Below are 21733 nucleotides of genomic sequence, written 5' to 3' on the forward strand. Positions count from 1 at the left end.
TTTTTTAATTCTCTTAAAGAAAAACCTTAGAAGCCTAAAGAATCTCACTCAACACAGCTTGCTTTTTACCCTTGTCAAGACTACAAAGCCTCTAATTAAGAGACAAGTATTTAGGGCACCTGGGTGGCTCAGTAGGTTAAGCCTCTGCCTTCGCTCAGGTCATGATCTCAGGGTCTTGGGATGAGGGCCCGCATCTGGCTCTCTGCTCAGCAAGAAGCCTGCTTCCCCCTCTCTCTCTGCCTGCCTCTCTGCCTATTTGTGATCTCTCTGTCAAATATAAATAAATAAAATCTAAACAAAACAAAACAAAAAAACAAGTATTTAGAGGTTATCTCCAATCTTTTCTTCCCCTAATTTGCCTCACTCCCAACCCACCCCTAAGTCAATCATCTCTCCAAGGGTACTTCTACATCTGATCAACAGAGATTAAAGATAACCCCTAAGGGGCACCTGCGTGGCTCAGATAGTTAAGAGCCTTCTTGGACTCAGGTCATGATACCAGGACCCTGGGATCAAGTCTTTCTTGGTGCTCCCTGCTCCCTGGAGAGCCTGCTTCTCCCTCTCCCTCTGCCTGCAGCTCCCTCTGCTTGTGCTGTCAAACAATAAAAACAAATAAAATCTTTAAGAAAATAATAAAGATAACCTCTAAAAGAACAATCCAGAGGACGAGGATATCTGAGAATATCACATTCATAGTAAACAAGGTTCAGAATCCTACTTTCACCAAACCAACAGTAAGCTCTCAAAAGGAAACTGAAAAGAAATCCTAACGTAAACAACCTTTTGATCATCATTTTGTATATAACCTATATTGCTCTGATTCATGAACCTGTATCTAAACATTTTCAGTGAAAGTCCACTGTAATTGTATTTTGAACAGGGTGATAGAAAATTGGTTAATCTAGATTTCAACTAACTCTCTTACTGACGGTTATTTATTTTTTAGCTAAAAACCACCACATATTAAAGATTCCAGAAAACAAAAAGTTACTTTTAAAAAAATGTCTTCTCTTTCTCATTTTACAATGAAAATACCAAGGGAAAAATAAAGAAGAAAACGTATTTATTACAACTGGCTGTTATATTAAGTCACACAAAATGAAATATTGCACCGTGGGCAGTTCGTTGGTATTACATACCACTATTGGTCAGGTGGGATTCAGAACGGTAAGGAGGCATAAGAGCACACCACACACACAACATGCAACCAGCAAGTGCATTACTTCGGATATTTCACTTCAGTAAAAATAGGAAACAAAGTCACGCCAAGGAAAGCGCTGCAAGGAAGTGTAGCTTTCTTCAATTAAAAAAAAAAGATATTAATAAGCAATTAAAATTAAAGAACTTCACAGATACTTTAGCTTGTAGCAAAAATCGTACAACATAAAGGTCACTTGAAAGGTTTATATTCTTTTACCACTTTCCTAGTTTTAGTTAACTGAAAAAAGAAAAAAGATCGGCAGAAGGAACTGAAAGTATCTAAAGCAGGACTACCGCGGGTCAAATATAAGGAGCAGGGGCGCCTGGGTGGCTCAGTGGGTTGGGCCTCTGCCTTCGGCTCAGGTCAGGATCCCAGGGTGCTGGGATCGAGCCTCCATCGGGCTCTCTGCTCAGCGGAGAGCCTGCTCTGCCTACTTGTGATCTCTGTGTGTCAAATAAATAAGTAAAATGTTTAAAAAAAAAAAAAAAGCAAATCTAAGGAGCAGAAAAACCCCTCAGGGTTACACAAAAATGCCTAATGGCTAGCTTTAAACAGTTCGTCGTTTGAGTATGTTAACCTTTTCTTTAAACCTAGCTTGTCGGGGTGAGGGAACGGAGTCAGGCACCGCAGGGTGGCGGGGAGGGTGCTCGTGGTGAGCTTGCAATCCTAGGTCCCAGGCACCCGACCGGTTCCGGGAAGAAAGGGGCCGGGACGAGAGGCCAAAGTAAAAACCGACGCCAGGAGCAACTCACTTTTGAAAGGCACTTTCCGGTTACAAAGCACCCTCACATGCTTTATCTCATCGGACACAGTATCCTTTCTGCGGGCCTCCAGCGTCTACAGATGCGAAGGGCCCAACGTGAACGCGCGCCCTCTTCAAAACCGAGGTTCCACGGAGGGCCTCGTTACTCATCCCTTGCGGCGACTCCACACTTCTCGGCCGCGCGCTCCCCCTTGGCGTCCGCGGCGCGCGCACGTCACTCGTCCGCTGCCAATCGGCGCCCAGCCGGTCAACCTCTCCTCTGGGGGCCCTCAGCGCCGCCCCCTCCTGCCTGCCGCAGGACCCAGGCCGCGGCGCCCGCCGGCCGCTTCCGCTCTCCGCGCAGGCGCGACAACTCGGTCGGAGAAAGGCGCGGGCCGGGAGGGGAGTGGACGCTGCTGGCGAGGATGGTGCTGGAGAGCGTGGCCCGCATCGTGAAGGTGCAGCTCCCGGCGTATCTAAAGCGGCTTCCTGTCCCCGAGAGCCTTACCGGGTTCGCCCGGCTCACAGGTAATCCCCGCCTTCCTCCAGTCCCCATCCTTGCACGTCTCCCAACGTGGGAGTGGGGGGTGGTCTAAACCTCCCCCGGCCAAGGGGCGGGGCTTGGCGAGTGGCGCGTTACTGCGTGACCCTGTGCGCAGACGGCGGGGGCGGGCGCCGGCGCAGCCGCCTTGGAGCGCGAATGATTCCACCTCTCATCGTTGTCCTAGTGCCTTTTCCGAGTCCTTTCGTGGTGGGAGACCAGGTTTTTGCAGAGAAAGTGCCGAGTTGGTTGCGAGCCCATATCGTTCATCTCTGTCTGTATCTCTCACTGCCGTGTGCTTGTTTGTGTTAGAGTAGGATAAGTCATCGTTATCTAAGGCGCTGTGCAATCAGGCAGTCCCAGCTCTAGCAGGATTTTACCCACAGCGTGTGTGGGGGTGAGGGGGGGGGAGAGAAACAGAGCCATACACGCAATATGTGTATGACTGTTTTATTCGGTAACAAAATCCGAGAATAACCTCCATTCCCACAGGGAAGACTTGAAGTACCCCGAGGGCATTTGAGGTCAACTCCATTACCTTGGGCCTGGATGTAGTTAAGGTAACTTGAGTTCAGGAAAGAAAAGTTAGCCAAAAGGTGTTCGAAGGCTAGTACGATAGACCAAATGTTAGATAATGAAATTTAATGAATATATATGTAACATCGTGTTTTTAAGATCTGTTCTTTACAAAACAAAAACCCCACAACTCAGGATTTCACATCTAAAAGACGAAAATTTCCATAATGCAGCCAACACTTGGAAGATTTTGTTGGGTTTGGAGTGTTAACAGTCTAAGAGGGGTATTTGCAAACCCGACTGAGACTGATTGGGATGGTGAGGGGAGAAAAAACCATTTTGATTTGGCAAACTTTGAACTCATAGATCCTGAATGGGAATAAAACATGCATTAAGATAATTTTAAGATCAATAGGGCTCCTTAGCCTGGAGCAGTCTGGAGTTCTGTGATAGCTGACATGAAACATAGAGTTTGGAAGGCTTTTCGGTGGAAGGAGAATAACATATTCTTTGTAGACCAAAAGACAGAACTAGGACCAAATTAGTGAAAATTATTTGGAGATGGATTTCAGCCCCAATACACAGAAGGCTTCTGTTTGGTTGTTTTTTGTTTTTTAAGAGAATACTGTCCCTAAAAAAGGATAATATTTTTTTTAAAAAGGCAGAGTCAGGGCGCCTGGGTGGCTCAGTGGGTTAAGCCGCTGCCTTCGGCTCAGGTCATGATCTCAGGGTCCTGGGATCGAGGCCCACATCGGGCTCTCTGCTCGGCAGGGAGCCTGCTTCCCTCTCTCTCTCTCTCTCTGCCTGCCTCTCCGTCTGCTTGTGATCTCTCTCTGTCAAATAAATAAAATCTTAAAAAAAAAAAAAAAGGCAGAGTCAGATAGTAGCTTTAGAGGAGGTAAACTAGAGGACATTCTAAATCTAGAGATTCTTTGAATTATGGCTTGGTAGGAAGCTTGTAATTGAATAGAAAGCATGGTAACTGAATAATTAACATTGAAAGAAGCATCAAACCTCAGAATCAGGGTAAAAGTAACATAAAATGAAAAAAATGTTTCAAGTATTTATAAACATCAAAATCTTTTGATCCTGTAATTCTGATAGATTTTCTGCAGTTATATAAAATTTTGACTTTTTTCCTTTTATCATTGCTTTTACTTTAGTACTTTACATATTTTAATATATTCCTCTTTTTCTAACAACTGCATAATCCTGTTTTAGACTAACGTCATGGTAGGCCTAACCATTCCCCTGCAGTTGGAAATTTGGAATGTTTGTGCATATATATCTTTTATTCATAATGTCCTGGTAAGTAGCCCTATACCAGTTGTTAGGGTTTTTTTCCTCCTTTGAATTATAGCCTTGAATGTATTCACAAAAATGGTAATACCAGGTCAGAAGAATATAATTGTTTTGTGTCATTATTTCCCAGTTGCCAACTTATATTAATAATTTGCCCAGGGGCGCCTGGGTGGCTCAGTAGGTTAAGCCTCTGCCTTCGGCTCAGGTCATGATCTCAGGGTCCTGGGATCGAGTCCCGCATTGGGCTCTCTGCTCAGCGGGGAGCCTGCTTCCCTCTTTCTCTCTCTCTGCCTGCCTCTCTACTTGTGATCTCTCTCTGTCAAATAAATAAATAAAATCTTTAAAAAAAAAATTTGCCCAAATTAACTGCCAAGTTTTTAACAGGAAAGAAAGAAGTCCCCTTACTCCCACCCCAGTCCAGTGTAAACTGAATTATGTGTGCTGATTCCATTGGTGGCTGGTTTTACATTAGTTTCAATTTTCTGTAAATGCAGTGTAGTTGTAACAGTACAAAGTATGTAATTTGATTGAATGGCTAGATTTTAGAAGCTTTTTTTTTTTCCCCTTCAAAATCTTCACTGTCAACAAATATTTAATTCCTATTAAAGGCATTAAGGAAACTTAGCCTAAAGTTTTTCTCCCTTAAATCAATAATATATAGTAACTTCCTCTTCAAAGTTGTTGAATATTTAGAGTGGGGACTGATTCTCAGGAAGAGTGACAACATTGATAAATATCTTGAAAACATGTATTTAAGTTCCATTATAATGTGTCTGTTTTAGTTCTAATTGTATTGCTTGTTAGGATACATGTTTGTAATAACTGCTTTATGAAAAAATGAGGTAGTCTATTTCATACTAGACAACAAGATAACAGTTGCAGAATTTGTTTTGGAGCACTATGGAAGAAAATTCCCACTGATCAATTTCTACTCTGAGTCTTCCCTTCGGAGTAGATTGTAATAGCTAATTACATTTATCTGTCTTGATTGAGCTACTTACAGAATCCATACTTAGACTTTTGTTGAAATAACCTGGAGTATCACTTTTCAGCAAATGTTTAAAATGTCTAAGACACCAAAAGTGTTTTCATTTTCTATCTGAAAATTAGAAGGAAGTAATGGCTTACATTTTTATTGCTTTTTTTCCCCTTCCCTATTTACATCTAGTGGTTTTTTTAAAAGCACTTGGCTCTCTCATGATGACTCTGCATTCTTAGTAAACACTTGGAGATCCTTAATCACCGTACAGTATTTACAGACAGTCCTTATCTATTAAAAACAACTTACCTATTTTTGTTTAGGTCATATGTTTAACAGTGAGTCTTTTAAGATAAATTTGTATGATTCTGCCCTTTGGAAGTGTAGTCTATTCTAATACTCTGACCTTAAAAAAGCTTTCCCTGTTGTATAAACTTTTAAAATAGAACAACAACAAAATCTTCCTATGCAGAAGTCAGAAGAAGTTTACTTCTAGATTTAAAAGCTTGCTGTGAAACTGAATGTAGTAGCTCTTCCCTCCTTGACCCCGTTTGCTTCTTTGAAACATAACAGTTTTGCTCTTAAAGATAATGCAGTGAATCCCAAGATAATCAGTATGTTTTCTGGAGTAACACAAGCATGTCAGAGCTGACAGCTTTAAAGGCATTAGCTCTGTTTACCTAGAAAGGGCCAATTTTGAATGAAGAATTTAGAAGTGGAAAAGGGTTGAAAACTTATATGGGTAAGAAGACTTCTACAGGCATGTTTATAGCAACCTTATTTATAATAGCCCCAACTGGAAGCACCCAAAATATCTACCAACAGGAGAGTGGTTAAACAAAGTGTAGTATACTCAGAGTGGAATATTGGTTAGCCGGAAAAGGGAATGAATTACTGATCCACTGGATGATGAATCTCAAAAAAAACTTAATGTTGAGTGAAAAATCTTTGTTTGTAGACATCAGTGGTGGGAGGATAGACTGGAAAGGGACAGAAGAATACTTTCTTGGGTGGTAGAGTATTTTGCATGTTTTTATGTTTTCAGTGGAGGCTGCTAGGGTATATTTAATTGTACTGCTCAGAGCTAAACATCTAAGATCTGTTTATTGTATGTAAAATTTGCCACAATATTTTTTAAAGAATAGAATAAAAGGTGAGTTTTCTCAATAGGGATATATAAGAAACTATTAAGTTCAAACTAGAAAGCTGTATTTATTACTATGTAAATACTAGAGGTTATTTCTAAAAGATCAAAGAATTTTATCTTAAAAAACTGTTTTTGAGAATTTGGGAAAAGAGTTTCATAGTTCCTAGAAGTTTTAAAAGTTTTTTTTCCCCTCTTCCTAGTCAGACCAACTGTGTTTAAGTCAGTGTAATTAAAGAATTAAAGATTATACTAGCGGGCGCCTGGGTGGCTCAGTGGGTTGGGCCGCTGCCTTCAGCTCGGGTCATGATCTCAGGGTCCTGGGATCGAGTCCCACATCGGGCTCTCTGCTCGGCAGGGAGCCTGCTTCCCTCTCTCTCTCTGCCTGCCTCTCTGTCTACTTGTGATCTCTGTCTGTCAAATGAATAAATAAAATCTTAAAAAAAAAAAAAAGATTATACTAGCCTTTGTGGAGAACAATTTCAGTCTCATTAACACATTTTGTTCCATCTAACTACTTTGCGGTGTAAAATTTTTCAAGTCATCAGGTGTTTATTGAGTACTTGGTCCAGGAAATGTTCTAGACACCAAAAACTGTTCATAAGAATGAATGGAAAAAAGGTTTTTAAATTGATCATTAATTTCATTTTATTGGCCTTTGGTCCTGAACATTTCTATTAGATTTTAAGTGGCAATAGTAAAACCATCCCTTGAAAATATTTTACTTTCCTCTTTTTAAAATTCAGAAATAGAAATATTTCTATCTTATCTAATAAGAAAGCATGTTATTAAACTATCAGCAACCATGTTCCCAACATTATTCTAATAGTTTCATTATACGGCACCTTTTGAGACAGCAAAAGTCTGTCCTAGATTCTTAGAATATAATTCCTCATAGAGATCCATGTGTGTCTATGTGTGCTTCTACAAATGTTTTTATCATTGTATTTGTTTATATATCTTGGTCAGGAATAGGGTGTGATAGGTAGCCTATCTTTATAAAAGTTTGAATCTGCCCTGTCCTAATCTGAATTCTGTTTCTCTGAGGAGATACTTTCTTTGAACAGTATCTAAACTTCCAAAAAATTATGTGAAAATTGCTTGCTATGCAGGTTGCTTTGAAATGTTCTTTTTGGTGTAGATTTTGTTACTCTGATGGTATGAGTTGTTTCAGTGTACCTTCTGAGGCTGTTGCTTATCTTAATAGTGGGAAGTAGAATATTACAAAACACATTTAGAACTCTGCTTGGTATTTTAGAATTAGTGTGGTCTGTTTTTTTTTTTTTTTTTAACTTAGAAACAGGTATTTAAAAAAAATTGGAAACAGGAAAACTTCACTGGAGAGGAGGAAGATCTTTCTGAAGTGAAAAAAAAATTTTTTTTTTTTATTTATTTATTTGACAGAGAGAGATCACAAGTAGATGGAGAGGCAGGCAGAGAGAGAGAGGGGGAAGCAGGATCTCTGCCGAGCAGAGAACCCGATGCGGGACTCGATCCCAGGACCCTGAGATCATGACCTGAGCTGAAGGCAGTGGCTTAACCCACTGAGCCACCCAGGCGCCCCTGAAGTGAAAAATTTGAAAAAAGGAGAAAATTTGAGGAAATTTAAGCCTTTTACGTTCAAATGAGTAAGCAGAATGTTGCCTAACTGGGTCCCTTTTTAGTGGATTGAATGTTGAGGTCACACTAAGGTCCATGTACTTGACTTAATTATAGCCCAAAATACTCAAACCCCACACTCTCCCACCCTTGATCTCTCACACTGTTATCTTCTACTCCTGGCTTGTCTACTTCATAATTTTTCATAGATGCACCTCCTTGCCCTAAATGAAACAGAGCTCTCCCTGAGGAAGTCACTTCCCCTGCCTGTAGCTCTCTCAGTGGTATCTTTTCTTTCTCTATCTTTCCATGTTTTCTCTGGGATGAGGGGGCAGAGAAAGTGGGCATCTTTTAGGCTCTGCAGAGCAGCTTCCACACTGGACTACTTTAGTGTTTCAAAGAAAACTGTGACTTGTGCCATCCATCAGTATCCCTAATTTTTTGCTGCTAACTTTTGACCTTTTAGTCTCTCTCTAATATTCTTTATTTTATTTTATTTATTTATTTCACAGAGAAAGAGAAATCACAAGTAGGCAGAGAGGCAGGCAGAGAGAGGGGGGGAAGCAGGGTCCCTGCTGAGCAGAGAGCCCGATGCGGGGCTCGATCCCAGGACCCTGAGATCATGACCTAAGCTGGAGGCAGAGGCTTAACCCACTGAGCCACCAGGCGCCCCTCTTTTATATTCTTTAAAGATGTCAGCACCTCATATTTTCCCCCTTTCTTCTACAATACTAACTCGTCTTTTCCTGATTAAAATTGCTCTTCTTATATTCTGTTTTGTTTTTAAATTAGAGACCAGTATCTCCATCCGTCCAGATAATGAAACCAGAAATCTGGGAATCATAAAAAGCCTCACTTCCTCCATTGATCACTCACCCAATCCTATTGATTTTATTGAGTTAGTGGTTCTTATGCTTCAAGGCAAGTGAAGATTGATCACAGACCTATTCAGTGTTCCCAATGAAAGCATCATACTATTCTCAAAAAGTGCACGCACACATACGCTGTTAAGGCAGTTTCAGGGGATCCGTTTGTCCTTTTTACTTTAATGGCCATTGCCTCAGTTTAAGTTTGCATGATTTTTTTCGGGATTATTTCCGTGGATTTCTAACAGATTGTCTTGCATCTTGTCCTCCCACTACCAGCCCTGTCTGCTCTTACCTATTTCTCTACCAGTCCATCTTCCGTCTGATACCATAATTCCATCTGATTTCATAAAGAATAGCTTTCCATTTACCTTAATATTTAGATATCAGTGGTTCCCTTTTATGTACAGAGTAGATTATTACCTACCTTTTTTTTTTTTTTTTTAAGATTTTATTTCTTCATTTGACACAGAATGAAAGAGTACGAGCAGGGGGAGCTACAGGCAGAGCTGCAAGCAGGCGCCCCAAGGAGCAGGGAACCTGACATGAGGCTCCATCCCAGTACCTGGGGTTATGACCTGAGTGGAAGGCAGACGCTTAACCGACTGAGTCAGCCAGCTGCCCCTCCTGTTGATTGTTATCATTTGGCACCTGGTCACCTGTATAGTCCTTCCCTGTTTCATGATATTCCAGCAGTATTGTTACTTTTCATGCATCTTGGTATCTCTGCCTTTGCCTATGCTGTTTCTTCTGTATGAAATACAGCCCCTCCTACCATAAGCCTGTGGACTCCTATACTCTTACTCATTTTTCAGAAACCTAGTTAGGTGCCATATCCTCTCTGTAAAGTCTGCTCATCCCTGCAGAGTTAATCATGTCATCTTCTGTATTGCTTATTTATAATTATACATATATACAGTAGTGTAATCCTTTTTTATAGATCTGTATTCCATTCTAGATGAAAAGTTTCTTTGGGTTAGGGATTGTGTCTTTTAATTTTTGTATCTTCACCTGTCATATCACCTAATCTGTTTGTGAGGTCTTATACTTCTTGAGGCGCTTAAAATTTTTTTCTTAAATGTCTTAAACAGAATTTTTATCTGTTAACTTACACTGATATCATTCATAAGCCTTGAACAAAGGCAAACAAGTGCATACTAATGGGAGTTACCTTAAATACCAGCTTAATGGAGTACAGACTCAATTCAGTTAAAATTAATTGAAGTCTTGGTTTACATAAGTCTGTTAGAGGATAGTGAGTAGGTGAGGAGACCAGTATTTTAGTTTCAGGGTGGAATGCATTAGTAGCTTTTTTTTGCATAGTGCTCAAAAGTTTCTAGAGTGGTTTCCAACTTCATTCATTCATCCCTCCCAACAGTTCTATGAAGTTGGAAGTTTCTTTACATGTTCTCTTTGTTCTGCCTTGAAAGTTCTTTACTCAAGTCTTTGAGCTCCCTGCTTTTCCTTTAGGTCTTGGTGTAAAGATCTTTTTTCCTTCCTGTGTCCCTTACCTTAAGTTGCAGTCAGCCCTACTGCTTTGCCCCTAGGATAGTCTCTTTCTTATATCATCCTGTTTGGTTCCTTCATAGCTCTTACTATAGTCTAAAATTATCTTGCTTATTTATTTATTTACCTCTTTGTGGTTATCTCTTCATCTAAAATGTATACTGTATGAGTATACAGGGACCTTGTACATCTGCCTGAATCCCTAGCACCTAATGTAATATTTGTGATTTGGTGGGTACTTGTATTGTTGAACAAATGAATGAATTATGTAGTTCTGTTTTATAGACCAAAGAAACCTAATTCCGAGTATATGAAAATCTGGATTTATTCCACAGATAAACTGTGAATTCATTATGTATTGAAATCCTACTTTTGTGCCAGGCACTGTACTGAGCACTGGGTACATAGAAACAGATAAGAAAGCTGCCACACTCGAATTAGCACATTGTCTCCACATCATGGGTACTTACTGTGTAGTCAAAAACTAAATTGGAATTGTTTAAGAATAGCAAAGAGATCAGATTTCTTAATTCATTAAAATCTATTAAGTACTGAAATTGGCGAGGGAACTCAGAGGGTATTGATTGTACAAGAGCACACTTTTTCCAGTGAGGGAAATACCCCGTATTTTGCTTCAGGTGGTGTTTATAGGTCTAGGTAGGTGTAAAGACTCATCCAATATAACACTTAACTCAAAGCTCAACAGGCTATACTATAAATTATGACTCAATATAAAATAAAATAAATTGAAGCAAGCATTATTTAGGCACAGAGGATATAGTGGTGATCTGGACAAATAAGGAAGGTGTCTGCTTTTGTAGATCTTACATCCTGACTGGGGGACATGATAGATGGATGTAGCTGTTAAAATTCATGTTTCCAAATGATGCTAAGAAACTGGGAAATGTTCCTGATATAAAGTGAAAAATGTAAGATATGGACTATATATATAACATGGTCTCAGTTTTGGTTTTTACATATTTAAAACATATTTACAGAGCAAATAAAGTAAAATGTTATCAACTCTTTTTTTTTTTACCTGTTAGAATGGCTATTATTTTTTTTTAAAGATTTTTATTTTTTTTTTATTTATTTGACAGACAAGAGATCACAAGTAGGCAGAGAGGCAGGCAGAGAAAGAGAGAGAGAGGAAAGCAGGCTCCCCGCTGAGCAGAGAGCCCGATGCGGGACTCGATCCCAGGACCCTGAGATCATGACCTGAGCTGAAGGCAGCGGCTTAACCCACTGAGCCACCCAGGCGCCCAGAATGGCTATTATTTTTTTTAATCATTTTTTAAAATTAGAATGTTATCAACTCTTGACTGATAGTATTATAAGTTATTTTTATACTTTCCTAAATTTTGTAAAATAAGTGCTGTTTTTGATAATCCTAAACAATAAAAATAAAGAATACACTGTACAAAATAGACATTATACCTGACAATTAGGAGGTAATAGTTTTCCCCTCAAAGTATCTAAAATTTCTGTAATAGCTCAACATGTATCAAGTAGGTTCATTGGAAATAGCTATTTTCTTTTTTTTGAGGAAGAGACAAAAGCTTTTATTTGCTTTATGATAACATAATGTTATCATAACTTACAACTTTTTCTCTTGGAGATCCATTTTGTTTTCTCAAATATTCTGGTAACTTATGCTTCTTTTTCCTTCATCTTTTAGAAAGAAAGGCTTAGTTTGGTAGACAAATATTTCTTGGGTATCTAACATAAAATGCACCACTCTGGGTGATTGAAATAAGACAAGCAGAGAAATCAAAGCTCCGTATCCTGAAGGAAATAGCTATTTTAAAATTTTTTAAAATTTGTTTGATTTTTCTGTATTTCATATTTGTTTGCTAAAAATCAACCTTAATAAATACATTTAAAGTTATTAAGCTTCAAAGGCTTTATTATTTTTCTTTATAAACCTTTTCTGTAGTTAAATTGAAGATTATCACCTTCAGAAAGTAGATTGTACTCAGGCTCTTGTTTCAGTTACGTTGTTGTAGGAGATAATAGTACTTTTTATTCCCATACTATCACAGAGTAATGCTTTACTGAGGAATTAAGTATGTCAAAGGAACATTTTCTGAAGTAGATTTTTAAAAGTATTAACACCATTTTTTCTCTGAGATTTGTGGGCTAGGACAGGAAATGCCAAATTTAAGAATCTAAGTTAAGGTTTTCATCTTTAAATTCCTATTTACTTTTTGAGTTTGAGTCATTTAACCTCATGACTTTTTAATTTTGTAATATACAGAGTAATACTTAAAGTTACTCTACATTTAATAAACATTTACTGGATACCTACTACTTTAAAATATTTTACTGGGTATTGGGGTCAATAGATATTCATTGCCAGATCTACAAGATAAGTGCAAATAAATAATTACAGTACTATGTGGTGAGTGAGAAAGGGACTGACATTTATGCTCTGCATTCATTCATTAAGTCATTCATAAAACACCTATGAGGTATCTACTTTGTGTCAGGGAGAGTGGTAGGGACAAATGAGTCAGTTTTTATAAGCAGATGACAATGGTGTGATAAAAGAAACAGGAAAAGGGCTTGGAAGTACAAGAGGAAGTGATAGATTTTGTTTTATGAAATCAAGGAAGACTTCTGGAGAAGGCAATATATGACATTAATCCTAAAGGCTCTACACAAATCAGTCCAATAACTAGAGGCAGAAAGAAGGAATTCCTTATGCAAAGAACACAGGAAGGCAGCTACTAGGTAGTAGCTTTGGGTGGTTTCAGGTAGGTAAGAGATGGGTGCCGAAGCTGTCAAAGCAGCCTTGCCATGCTATAGAGATGTTACTTTATTGAAACAATGGTCTGTAGCAGTGCCATCCAGAAAGCATGATGGAAGTGTTCTCTGGCTGTCAGAGCAGCTCTAGTACCATGTCACTTTTGAACTGGTGATATGTAACTAGTTTGTCTTAGAAACTGAATTTTAAATTTTGCTTAATTTTAATTTATTTAAAGTTTATAGCTTTATGTGTGTTTTAATCATGTTTTTAAATTTTCTATATTTTATGATGCTTTGACATCATGAGGACCAAGAGGAACCTGCACCTTCCCAGCTAATTCCTAAAGATAGTAAACAACCTGCCCTATGAACACACTTTTCATATGCAAACCAACCACCTTCTTTAAATCACTCTCACATAGCACACCAGTATTTCTCCTGCCCTAATCACCCAGGGCTAGGTACTAGACAACTAGGGACTACCCCAATCACCCAGAGCTTATGGAAGTTATTCCTTCACCTTTTCCATGGAAAACACAAGATTTGTGTGGGTGTTTTCCTTTTGCTTCCTCCTGACCAAACCTGGTACTTCCCTGTGTGGCTCTGTGTGACATGGTGTACCTCCTCTTGGGAATTACAAACAGTAAACTTTTCTTTCAAGGCAGTTGTCTCCTTGTGTGTCATCTTACCATACCAGGTTAAAATAAAATCACAGATACAAATCAAATCAGTGTGGCTTGTGGCTACTATATTTGGCAACAACTGATCTATAGATAGACCCCTTCTCCCCAAGAAACAGTTCTTTTCATTTCCAGAACTTCATTCAGAGAATCTATATGGGGTGTCTCCACTTTGGTTATGAGAATAAAATGGTGAACATGATAGGTAAGGTCCTTGTCCTTACAGAGCTTCATTCTGACGACTAAAAGATTATATCCCCAAAGATTTCAACTGTATACTGTTATCAAGTTGAGTTGGCAATATTTTTTCAAAGGAGTGGCTACCAATTTCCATAACCTACTAATAAAAATTATTTATTATATATCTTCTCTGCTAGGCACTGTTACAGTTTCTATTCGTATAGTATATAAATATGTGTTTCATTTAGAACCCATAACAAACCTTTGGCATGGTGGTGTATCAAAAATAGTTTCATTTTGGAAGACTTCATACTAAGCCAGTTTTTTCTTTTAATACTTGAATAGTAAGAACAATTATCTCTGGGGTAGTTTTACCAAGAGAAGAACAGATAAAATTTTAAATCTGTTGGATTCGATTAAATCAAAACAGGTTAGGATTTATTGTCCTGCCCTAAACCTGCTTATTAAGCTGTAGTTTACCCACATGAATAATGGATAAAATAATGGTACCTACCAAGTATAGCTGTTTAACACAGCTTAACAGAATTAAATAAAGTAATGCAGTTATACTCTTAGCATAGTGTGTTAACATTCATTAGCATGCCTTGGCACATGGTCTTTAGTTCTTTTTTTCTAGACTAAGCTATTTCTACATAGTGCTTAGCAAGATAGCAGGTAAGCACTCAGTGAAGATTGTCGAAAGATACCATTTTAAGAACAGAAAGGTTTCTCTTACAGAGGCATGGCACTAGCCAACATTTGAACGCATGCTGAAATGTTGAAATCTTGGTTTCCTTATGTGTTTGTCTTCACAGACATAGGGACCATTTTATTTAGTTACTTATATTCCTTAACCCCCTCAAGACAGTACTTTGTACTCCCGAAGGCATTTAATGAACGCTTAGGGAAAAAGATGTATCTAATAATGAGAACATTCAGTGTATGAAAATTTCAATTAGTTCTTTAAAATAGTAGCTTCTAGAAACATTTTTTTTTAAAGATTTTTATTTATTTGCCAGAGATCACAAGTTTAAGAAGAGAGGCAGGCAGAGAGAGAGGAGGAAGCAGGCTCCCTGTGGAGCAGAGAGCCCGATGTGGGGCATGATCCCAGGACCCTGGGATCATAACCTGAGCCGAAGGCAGAGACTTTAACCCACTGAGCCACCCAGGCGCCCCTCTAGAAACATTTCTTAAGGAATCACTATGTCTTACAAAAAATGTAAATTAAAGCACTGAAGACATCTTCTTTCTGAAATCCTAAATCAAGGGTAAAATATTCATTTTTGGGTATTCTGTTACATGATTTTAGACATGGTGGGAATGTTTTCTAAACCTATAAAATATATCACTTTTGTTTGTAATAATCGTGATTATTATTCCTGAAACAAAAACAAATTAAACACAAATATACTTTGTGTGAGGATAATGAAATAAGATATTTGACATAGGATAGGATCTATTTCTCCAAGTTTTGTGTTTCAAGTCTTAAGCTAGCCCACAGATAAAACGAAGTGGTCTCAGGTGTAGGTGGCTTGATTGTGTTTATTTATACATTGTGTTATAGATAAGTTAGTTTTGAGATTAACATGAGAAGTAAAGAATAGGTAAAGAGTAAGCTCAAGGACAACACGTGCTGTTTGAGCTCTGTTATTAGAGGGCCGCACGCTTAAATCTGTACGTGTTCAGTTGCAGAATGGCTTCGGTTACTGCCTTTCCTCGGTGTACTTGCACTACTTGGCTACCTTTCAATTCGTCCATTCCTCCCGAAGAAAAAACAACAGAAGGATAGCTTGATTAATCTTAAAATACAAAAGGAAAATCCCAAAGTGGTGAATGAAATAAACATTGAAGATCTGTGTCTCACCAAAGCAGCTTACTGTAGGTGTTGGCGTTCTAAGACGGTAAGATGTGCGCTCACACGTACTCTAACACCGCACAAAGTTCTCCTTGTTAAATCATCACTTTTGAGGTTCTGGGAGATGAACGATTTTTCCACAGGGTTCTGAAATTCTATATTCCTAAGTTAAAGTTTGCATTTTATGATGGATACGTACCTATTTTAGAAAAGTTACAGCAGCAAGGAAGGATAGAAATCTGATGCTTCAGAGCTCATGTCTGCCACTGATAGTGTGACTCTGGTTGGGCAGGTTACTTAATCCTAAATCTCTGATGTTCAGGGTTGGGGTTTTTTTGTTTTTTTTTTCCAATAATATGTCAACATCATAGATATTTTTTTAGGATTTGGTGAGATGCTCTATGTACAGTACCTTATATATAGATGAGCTAATAAATGGCACCTATAATTATGGATGACTTTTAATGTGGAAATAATAAAGAATATGGAGTGATGAGTATTACAAGTGGCTGGTGATATGTGTTTTCTTCTAGTACTATGATCATAGGTTATTTGAAATTTTAAGTACGGGAGTGTTCATCACAACATTTTTTTGTGATAGCAAAGTTCTGGAAATAATCTAGATATGTATCTGATAATGGGAATGATTAAAGTATAGCATAATACAAATTGAGGGATATTAGGAAGCTATTACAAATCATGTTTTTAAAGACTATTTTAATGACATGAGAACATGATGTAATTAATAAGAAATGCACAGTACATTCAGTGTGATCCCAATTTTGTTTTTTAAAAAAGGAATACAGTAAATGCAGAGGAAAAATAGATCAAAATCTTGATTATTGTTACTTATGAGTGAATTTTTAAATGTTTTTTTAAAGTTTTTTTCAAAAATGTTATATGTGAGTTTTATAGTAAGAAAACATGAAGTAATGTTTTTTGAATTTAAATTGCAGTTGACCCTTGAACAGCATGGAGGTTGGGGCAGCCACCCCCTGCACAGTCAAATCTGGGTATAATTTTTGGCTTCCCCAAAACTTAATGGCCTACTGTTGACCAAAAGCCTTACTGATGACATAAACAGACAATTAACACATACCTTGTATGTGAGATGTATTACTTACTTTATTCTTACCATGAAGTAGGCTAGAGAAAAAAATACAAAATTTTCTCTTCCTATGGTGTAAAAAAAAAAAAAAAAAAAAAAGATTTATTGGGAAAAAAAAAATCCACAGTTACGTGGACCCACACAGTTCACACCTGTGTTGTTTAAGGGTCAACTGTACATTCTTTTCAAATTTAAATAAATGAAGAGGTAAGCTCTAATTTGGAGTTCCACAGAGAACAAGGGCTTATTTTGGTCCCCCTTTAAACCTGTTTAATTGACTCTTGAAATAATTCAAAGCTTTTTATTGAAAATCTGTATCAAATAATACATTATGTTAAATTGTTAGATTTGCTTTGATACTGGAATGAGTTAAGTTAGATGTAGAATACACATTACTCAGGAAAGCTATCTGATGATTTTTTTCAAAGTTATGTAATTTCTTTATAAGAACATTTCATGAATATTCCTACTTATTAAATCATTTTTAAAATAACACTTATAATACATTATATGTTAATGAAAAATTAAAAATTATAATAAAGAAACAAAAAAATAAATAAAATAACACTTGTAATTCTTTTTCTTTTCTAGTTTCCTGCCTGTGATGGTTCACATAATAAACATAATGAATTGACAGGAGATAATGTGGGTCCACTAATACTGAAGAAGAAAGAAGTATAATAGTAATGAATTAGGATTGAATTCAGTTGTGTGCTGTAAAATCTTATAACAATATTTTTTCATTCTTTGTGTATAGAGGGTCTTTAAAATGGTGGTCTTAGTGATTGCTACTGGTTGAGTAATTATTTCTGCCAATTTATTTTCTTGCTATACTACTGTTCATATTTGATATTTTGTATATTCAGTCGTTTATATAGAGGTTAAATTGTACAACCCTTTCATTCTTAATGTATCTTCCTGAATAAAACCAACAGTCTTGGTTTTAACTAACTGAGAAAAATATGTTTTTGGTAGTGAGTCCAAAGCTATTCCTCTGAATTTCAATATTTTCTACAGAATCTACAATTAAAGTTTTTCTCCCTATGTACACTGTTAAATATATTATTTTTCACTCCCCTTCTGTTTTGATCATTTGAAGTGATTTTTTCCTCTTGGCCTTCCATTCTCCGTTCTTTTCAAATCAATAAGAAAAATACTGCTTTCAAGAATTACTTGAGTTTTTAAAGAGATAAATGCTTTGCTTTATAAAGACTGTGTCTAATAAGTGTGAATATCCCAATTTCCGAAAAGACATGAACTGGATATAGAAAGTTCCAAAAAGGAACTGTTATATGCATTATAAAAAATTTGTTTAATTTATAAAAGGCTTGTTTGTGTTTGTTTAGGTGCGTGTTTTGTAAAAGTGTCTTGAACTGACTCAGTGACAGGGTGGGATGGGGTGGCAAGAATACTTAAGCTCCCAAGCTGCTGCAATTTGAAGGTTAATTAGAAATGAACATAAAAAACATCTGAATTCATATTAAAATGATAAATTAGTGTTCAAAATCCTTTACATTTTTCTCTTTATAACAGTGTAAGCCAATAAAACATAAAATACAAAAAGGTTGCAAAATAAACTTATCGGAGAATCTTAAAACTTTTGTAATTTTTTAGCCTTAGTCTATTTGGTTTTATTGTATATTATAGTTCTTACATTAATAGCTATCCTTAAATCTGTCTATTAAAGGTACAATCCTGTCAGTTTACTGTGTCTTTTTTATATACAAAGAAGGTACAGGAGGCCGACATATTTAATTCTCCAAGTAATAATCAAAGTTAATAGCATGTATATATACGAGACGCTGCACTAAGTCTGGTATGTAGATTTGTAATTTATTACATGTAATGTCAGTAGATTCTATTGTGTGATCTTTGATCTTGACTCTTGTGACCAACAGCGGGAATTTTACTTTATTTATTTATTTATTTATTTATTTATTTTTAAGATTTTATCTATTTGACAGAGAGATCACAAGCAGGCAGAGAGGCAGGCGGGGGGGGGGGGCGGAGGCAGACTCCCTGCTGAGCAGAGAGCCACAGCGGGGCTCAATCCCAGGATCCTGAGTTCTGACCCTAGCCTAAGGCAAAGGCTCTAACCCACTGAGCCACCCAGGTGCCCCAACAGCGGGAATTCTAAAGTTAGAGTTAGAAAGGCAGTTGCTATTTTGAGAAGTTTTACAAGGCATATGTACAAAATAGTTACTCTTTCCTCATGTATGAAGAGGGAGCAATCTACCCCTGTTGTCACTGGCTCTGGGTATTCTGTCCTACAGCCTTCTCTTCGACGCTCTTAAGGGGCTTTCACTGTCAGATGAAGCAAGTATTTTCCATAGCTGATCATAAGACTTTGGGAAGAATCTTCTGTACCAAAAGTTTGAATATCCCTGGTCTGTGGTCCTAAAATGCTTTTCTTTAAAATTACTTACTGCAGCACAACGTGTATATTCTAATGGTTCCCATACTTAGATTTCACAGGAGAAGGTAAAATTTCCTAAAATTGTGGAGACTAAAATGAAATTATCAACTTTAAATTTTGTCAACTAAACATATATAATGAATTGGAAAACTAATTATCTCATAAAAGGTAACTTTAACACCCCAGAAGTATCAGGGCTATACTCTCAGGATAGTTTTGCTCCCCACATTTTCAACTTTTAAAATATGTTAAAGAGCTGTGTCCAAATATTTTCCTACCTGTGCAGATTTTTCAGAAGCCTGGGGCTGGTAGCAAGCTGTTATTTTAATGACTCCCTTTACATAAGCATTATTATCAGTTGCTGTCACTTCCTCTTGTAAATTCACAGAATTCTGTCTGCTTAAAAAAAATGGATATCTAGTAACTGCTTCTGCATTGTTATAACAGACAATAACAGCTCTTGAAATACCTATCTTGGGTTTCTAGAACTTTTAAGAAACAACGCTATCACGGTCACGTGATTGTTTTGAGGCCTGTTTCTCCTTACCCAGGGAATTGCTCATTGCCTTACTCAGCAGATGAGCACCACCATTACATAAATATCAGGTATCCAAAACTGTTGAGCAGGCTTGAGGTATTAATGACTCATTCATATGGGTAATTAAGGAAGTTGTATTGTGAAAGCACCTTACAATTCAGCTTTGAGTTCAATGCCTCATGTGATGATTCATTGAACTGCTTTTGTATTTTGTAACCTAATTTGTTAATAAGTTTATGGGAAGCTACTTAAGTCAGTTGCTGATCCATAGAGTTCTACCTTCCTTATTGCGATTCCTATAGTTTCCCAGGAGAAGCATGCTGTCAGACTCTCCCTCTGCAAAGAGATTTTTAAAACTCTACTGTTCATGAGGGTTCTTAAATTATGGTGGATATCTTATTAACTAACTACCAGAAACATCTAAAAATTGAGTGCCTCGGGTCCCCATCTTCAGACTCTGCTTATTCTTACTTCACAACTAATTCTGATAAATTTGGTTATCTGATTTCTGCTCCTTAAAAAAACAAGAACAAAAAACAAAGAATAGACAGGGTCTTGCTAGTGGCAGGTAAACAATAAAATGTAACAGCTGATAGCAGGGGAGGGATCCAAACAATAAATTTAATGTGGGGCGCCTGGGTGGCTCAGTGGGTTAAAGCCTCTGCCTTCGGCTCAGGTCATAATCTCAGGATACTGGAATCAAGCCCCGCATTGGGCTCTCTGCTCGGCGGGGATCCTGCTTCCCTTCCTCTCTCTCTGCTTGCCTCTCTGCCTACTTGTGATCGCTGTCTGTCAAATAAATAAATAAAATCTTTTTTTTTTTTAAAGATTTTATTTATTTGTCAGAGCGAGAGAGGGAGAGAGAGCGAGCACAGGCAGACAGAATGGCAGGCAGAGGCAGAAGGGAGAAGCAGGCTCCCTGCCAAGCAAGGAGTCTGATGTGGGACTCGATCCCAGGACGCTGGGATCATGACCTAGGCCGAAGGCAGCTGCTCAACCAACTGAGCCACCCAGGCATCCCAAAATAAATAAAATCTTAAAAAAAAAAAAAATTTAATGTGAACATTAAAAGCATGGCAGCTTGAGAATTTAACATAGGACCCTGCACACCACAGTCCCTGAGGGCATCTCTGTGATCAAATTATACAAATGATGTTTCATGACGAATTTGAATCAAGATAGGGTAGTGTATGGTATTTAAGAAGGCAGGATCTGTGTTGCATTTGGTGATACCAGTTTCCACATCAAGTAGTGAAAAGTTTAGTTCTTAAGTGATATATATCCAGGAGGAAAATTTATGCAGGAAATACCTTGACTCATTCTTGGATATGTGGAGGATTATCATAGGAAATTCTTCCATTCAATTAGAAACATTTTTCAGGTTTAAGGGTGGTAATTCACTACACAATTTAATTTGTTAAAGTATGAGGAAAACTAGAGGAACAGTGATTTAAACCACACAAATCATGTTAGAGGACTTCCACCTTTGGGAGGATAAAATATGCTTGTTTGAAAACCACACAGCAGCATTCTGTGACTCACTGTCTTGCTGGCCAAGGGGTCCCTTTGCACCAGAGGTTGGACTGCAGAGGACTCCATAGCTGTTTTGTTTTGTTTTCGCTATGCCACATTATCTGAAGCTGTGTTGTAGTTTGTCACGATAATCCTTTCCTGGAAGCTCACTTTATTTTAACATGTTCAGATAGTGAATACTTTTATCTTTTGCAGAGATCCAGTTCAGTGGAGTCATGTCATAACAAGCATTATTTATTTATTTATTTATTTATTTATTTATTTATTTAAAGATTTTAT

General features: G+C 37.6%; 1 protein-coding gene and 1 long non-coding RNA gene across 2 annotated transcripts in view; one reads left to right on the top strand and one right to left on the bottom strand.

Moving 5' to 3' along the window:
* LOC125093233 (uncharacterized) overlaps window positions 1–2088 on the bottom strand; it is a 19826-nt gene extending 17738 nt beyond the window's left edge. The window contains exon 1 of the long non-coding RNA XR_007125180.1: window positions 1954–2088. This is a non-coding gene — a long non-coding RNA (uncharacterized LOC125093233). The remainder of the gene's footprint in view (window positions 1–1953) is intronic.
* Window positions 1991–18668, top strand: CISD2 (CDGSH iron sulfur domain 2). Its single transcript, XM_047718105.1, has 3 exons — window positions 1991–2471; window positions 15691–15905; window positions 17559–18668. The coding sequence occupies exons 1-3, from the start codon at window positions 1991–1993 to the stop codon at window positions 17646–17648; spliced, it is 786 nt and encodes a 261-aa protein (XP_047574061.1). The 3' UTR covers window positions 17649–18668.
* Window positions 18669–21733: the final 3065 nt, after the last annotated feature.

The sequence above is a fragment of the Lutra lutra genome, chromosome 2, assembly GCF_902655055.1.
Source record: "Lutra lutra chromosome 2, mLutLut1.2, whole genome shotgun sequence".
NCBI classification, from domain to species: Eukaryota; Metazoa; Chordata; class Mammalia; order Carnivora; family Mustelidae; genus Lutra; species Lutra lutra.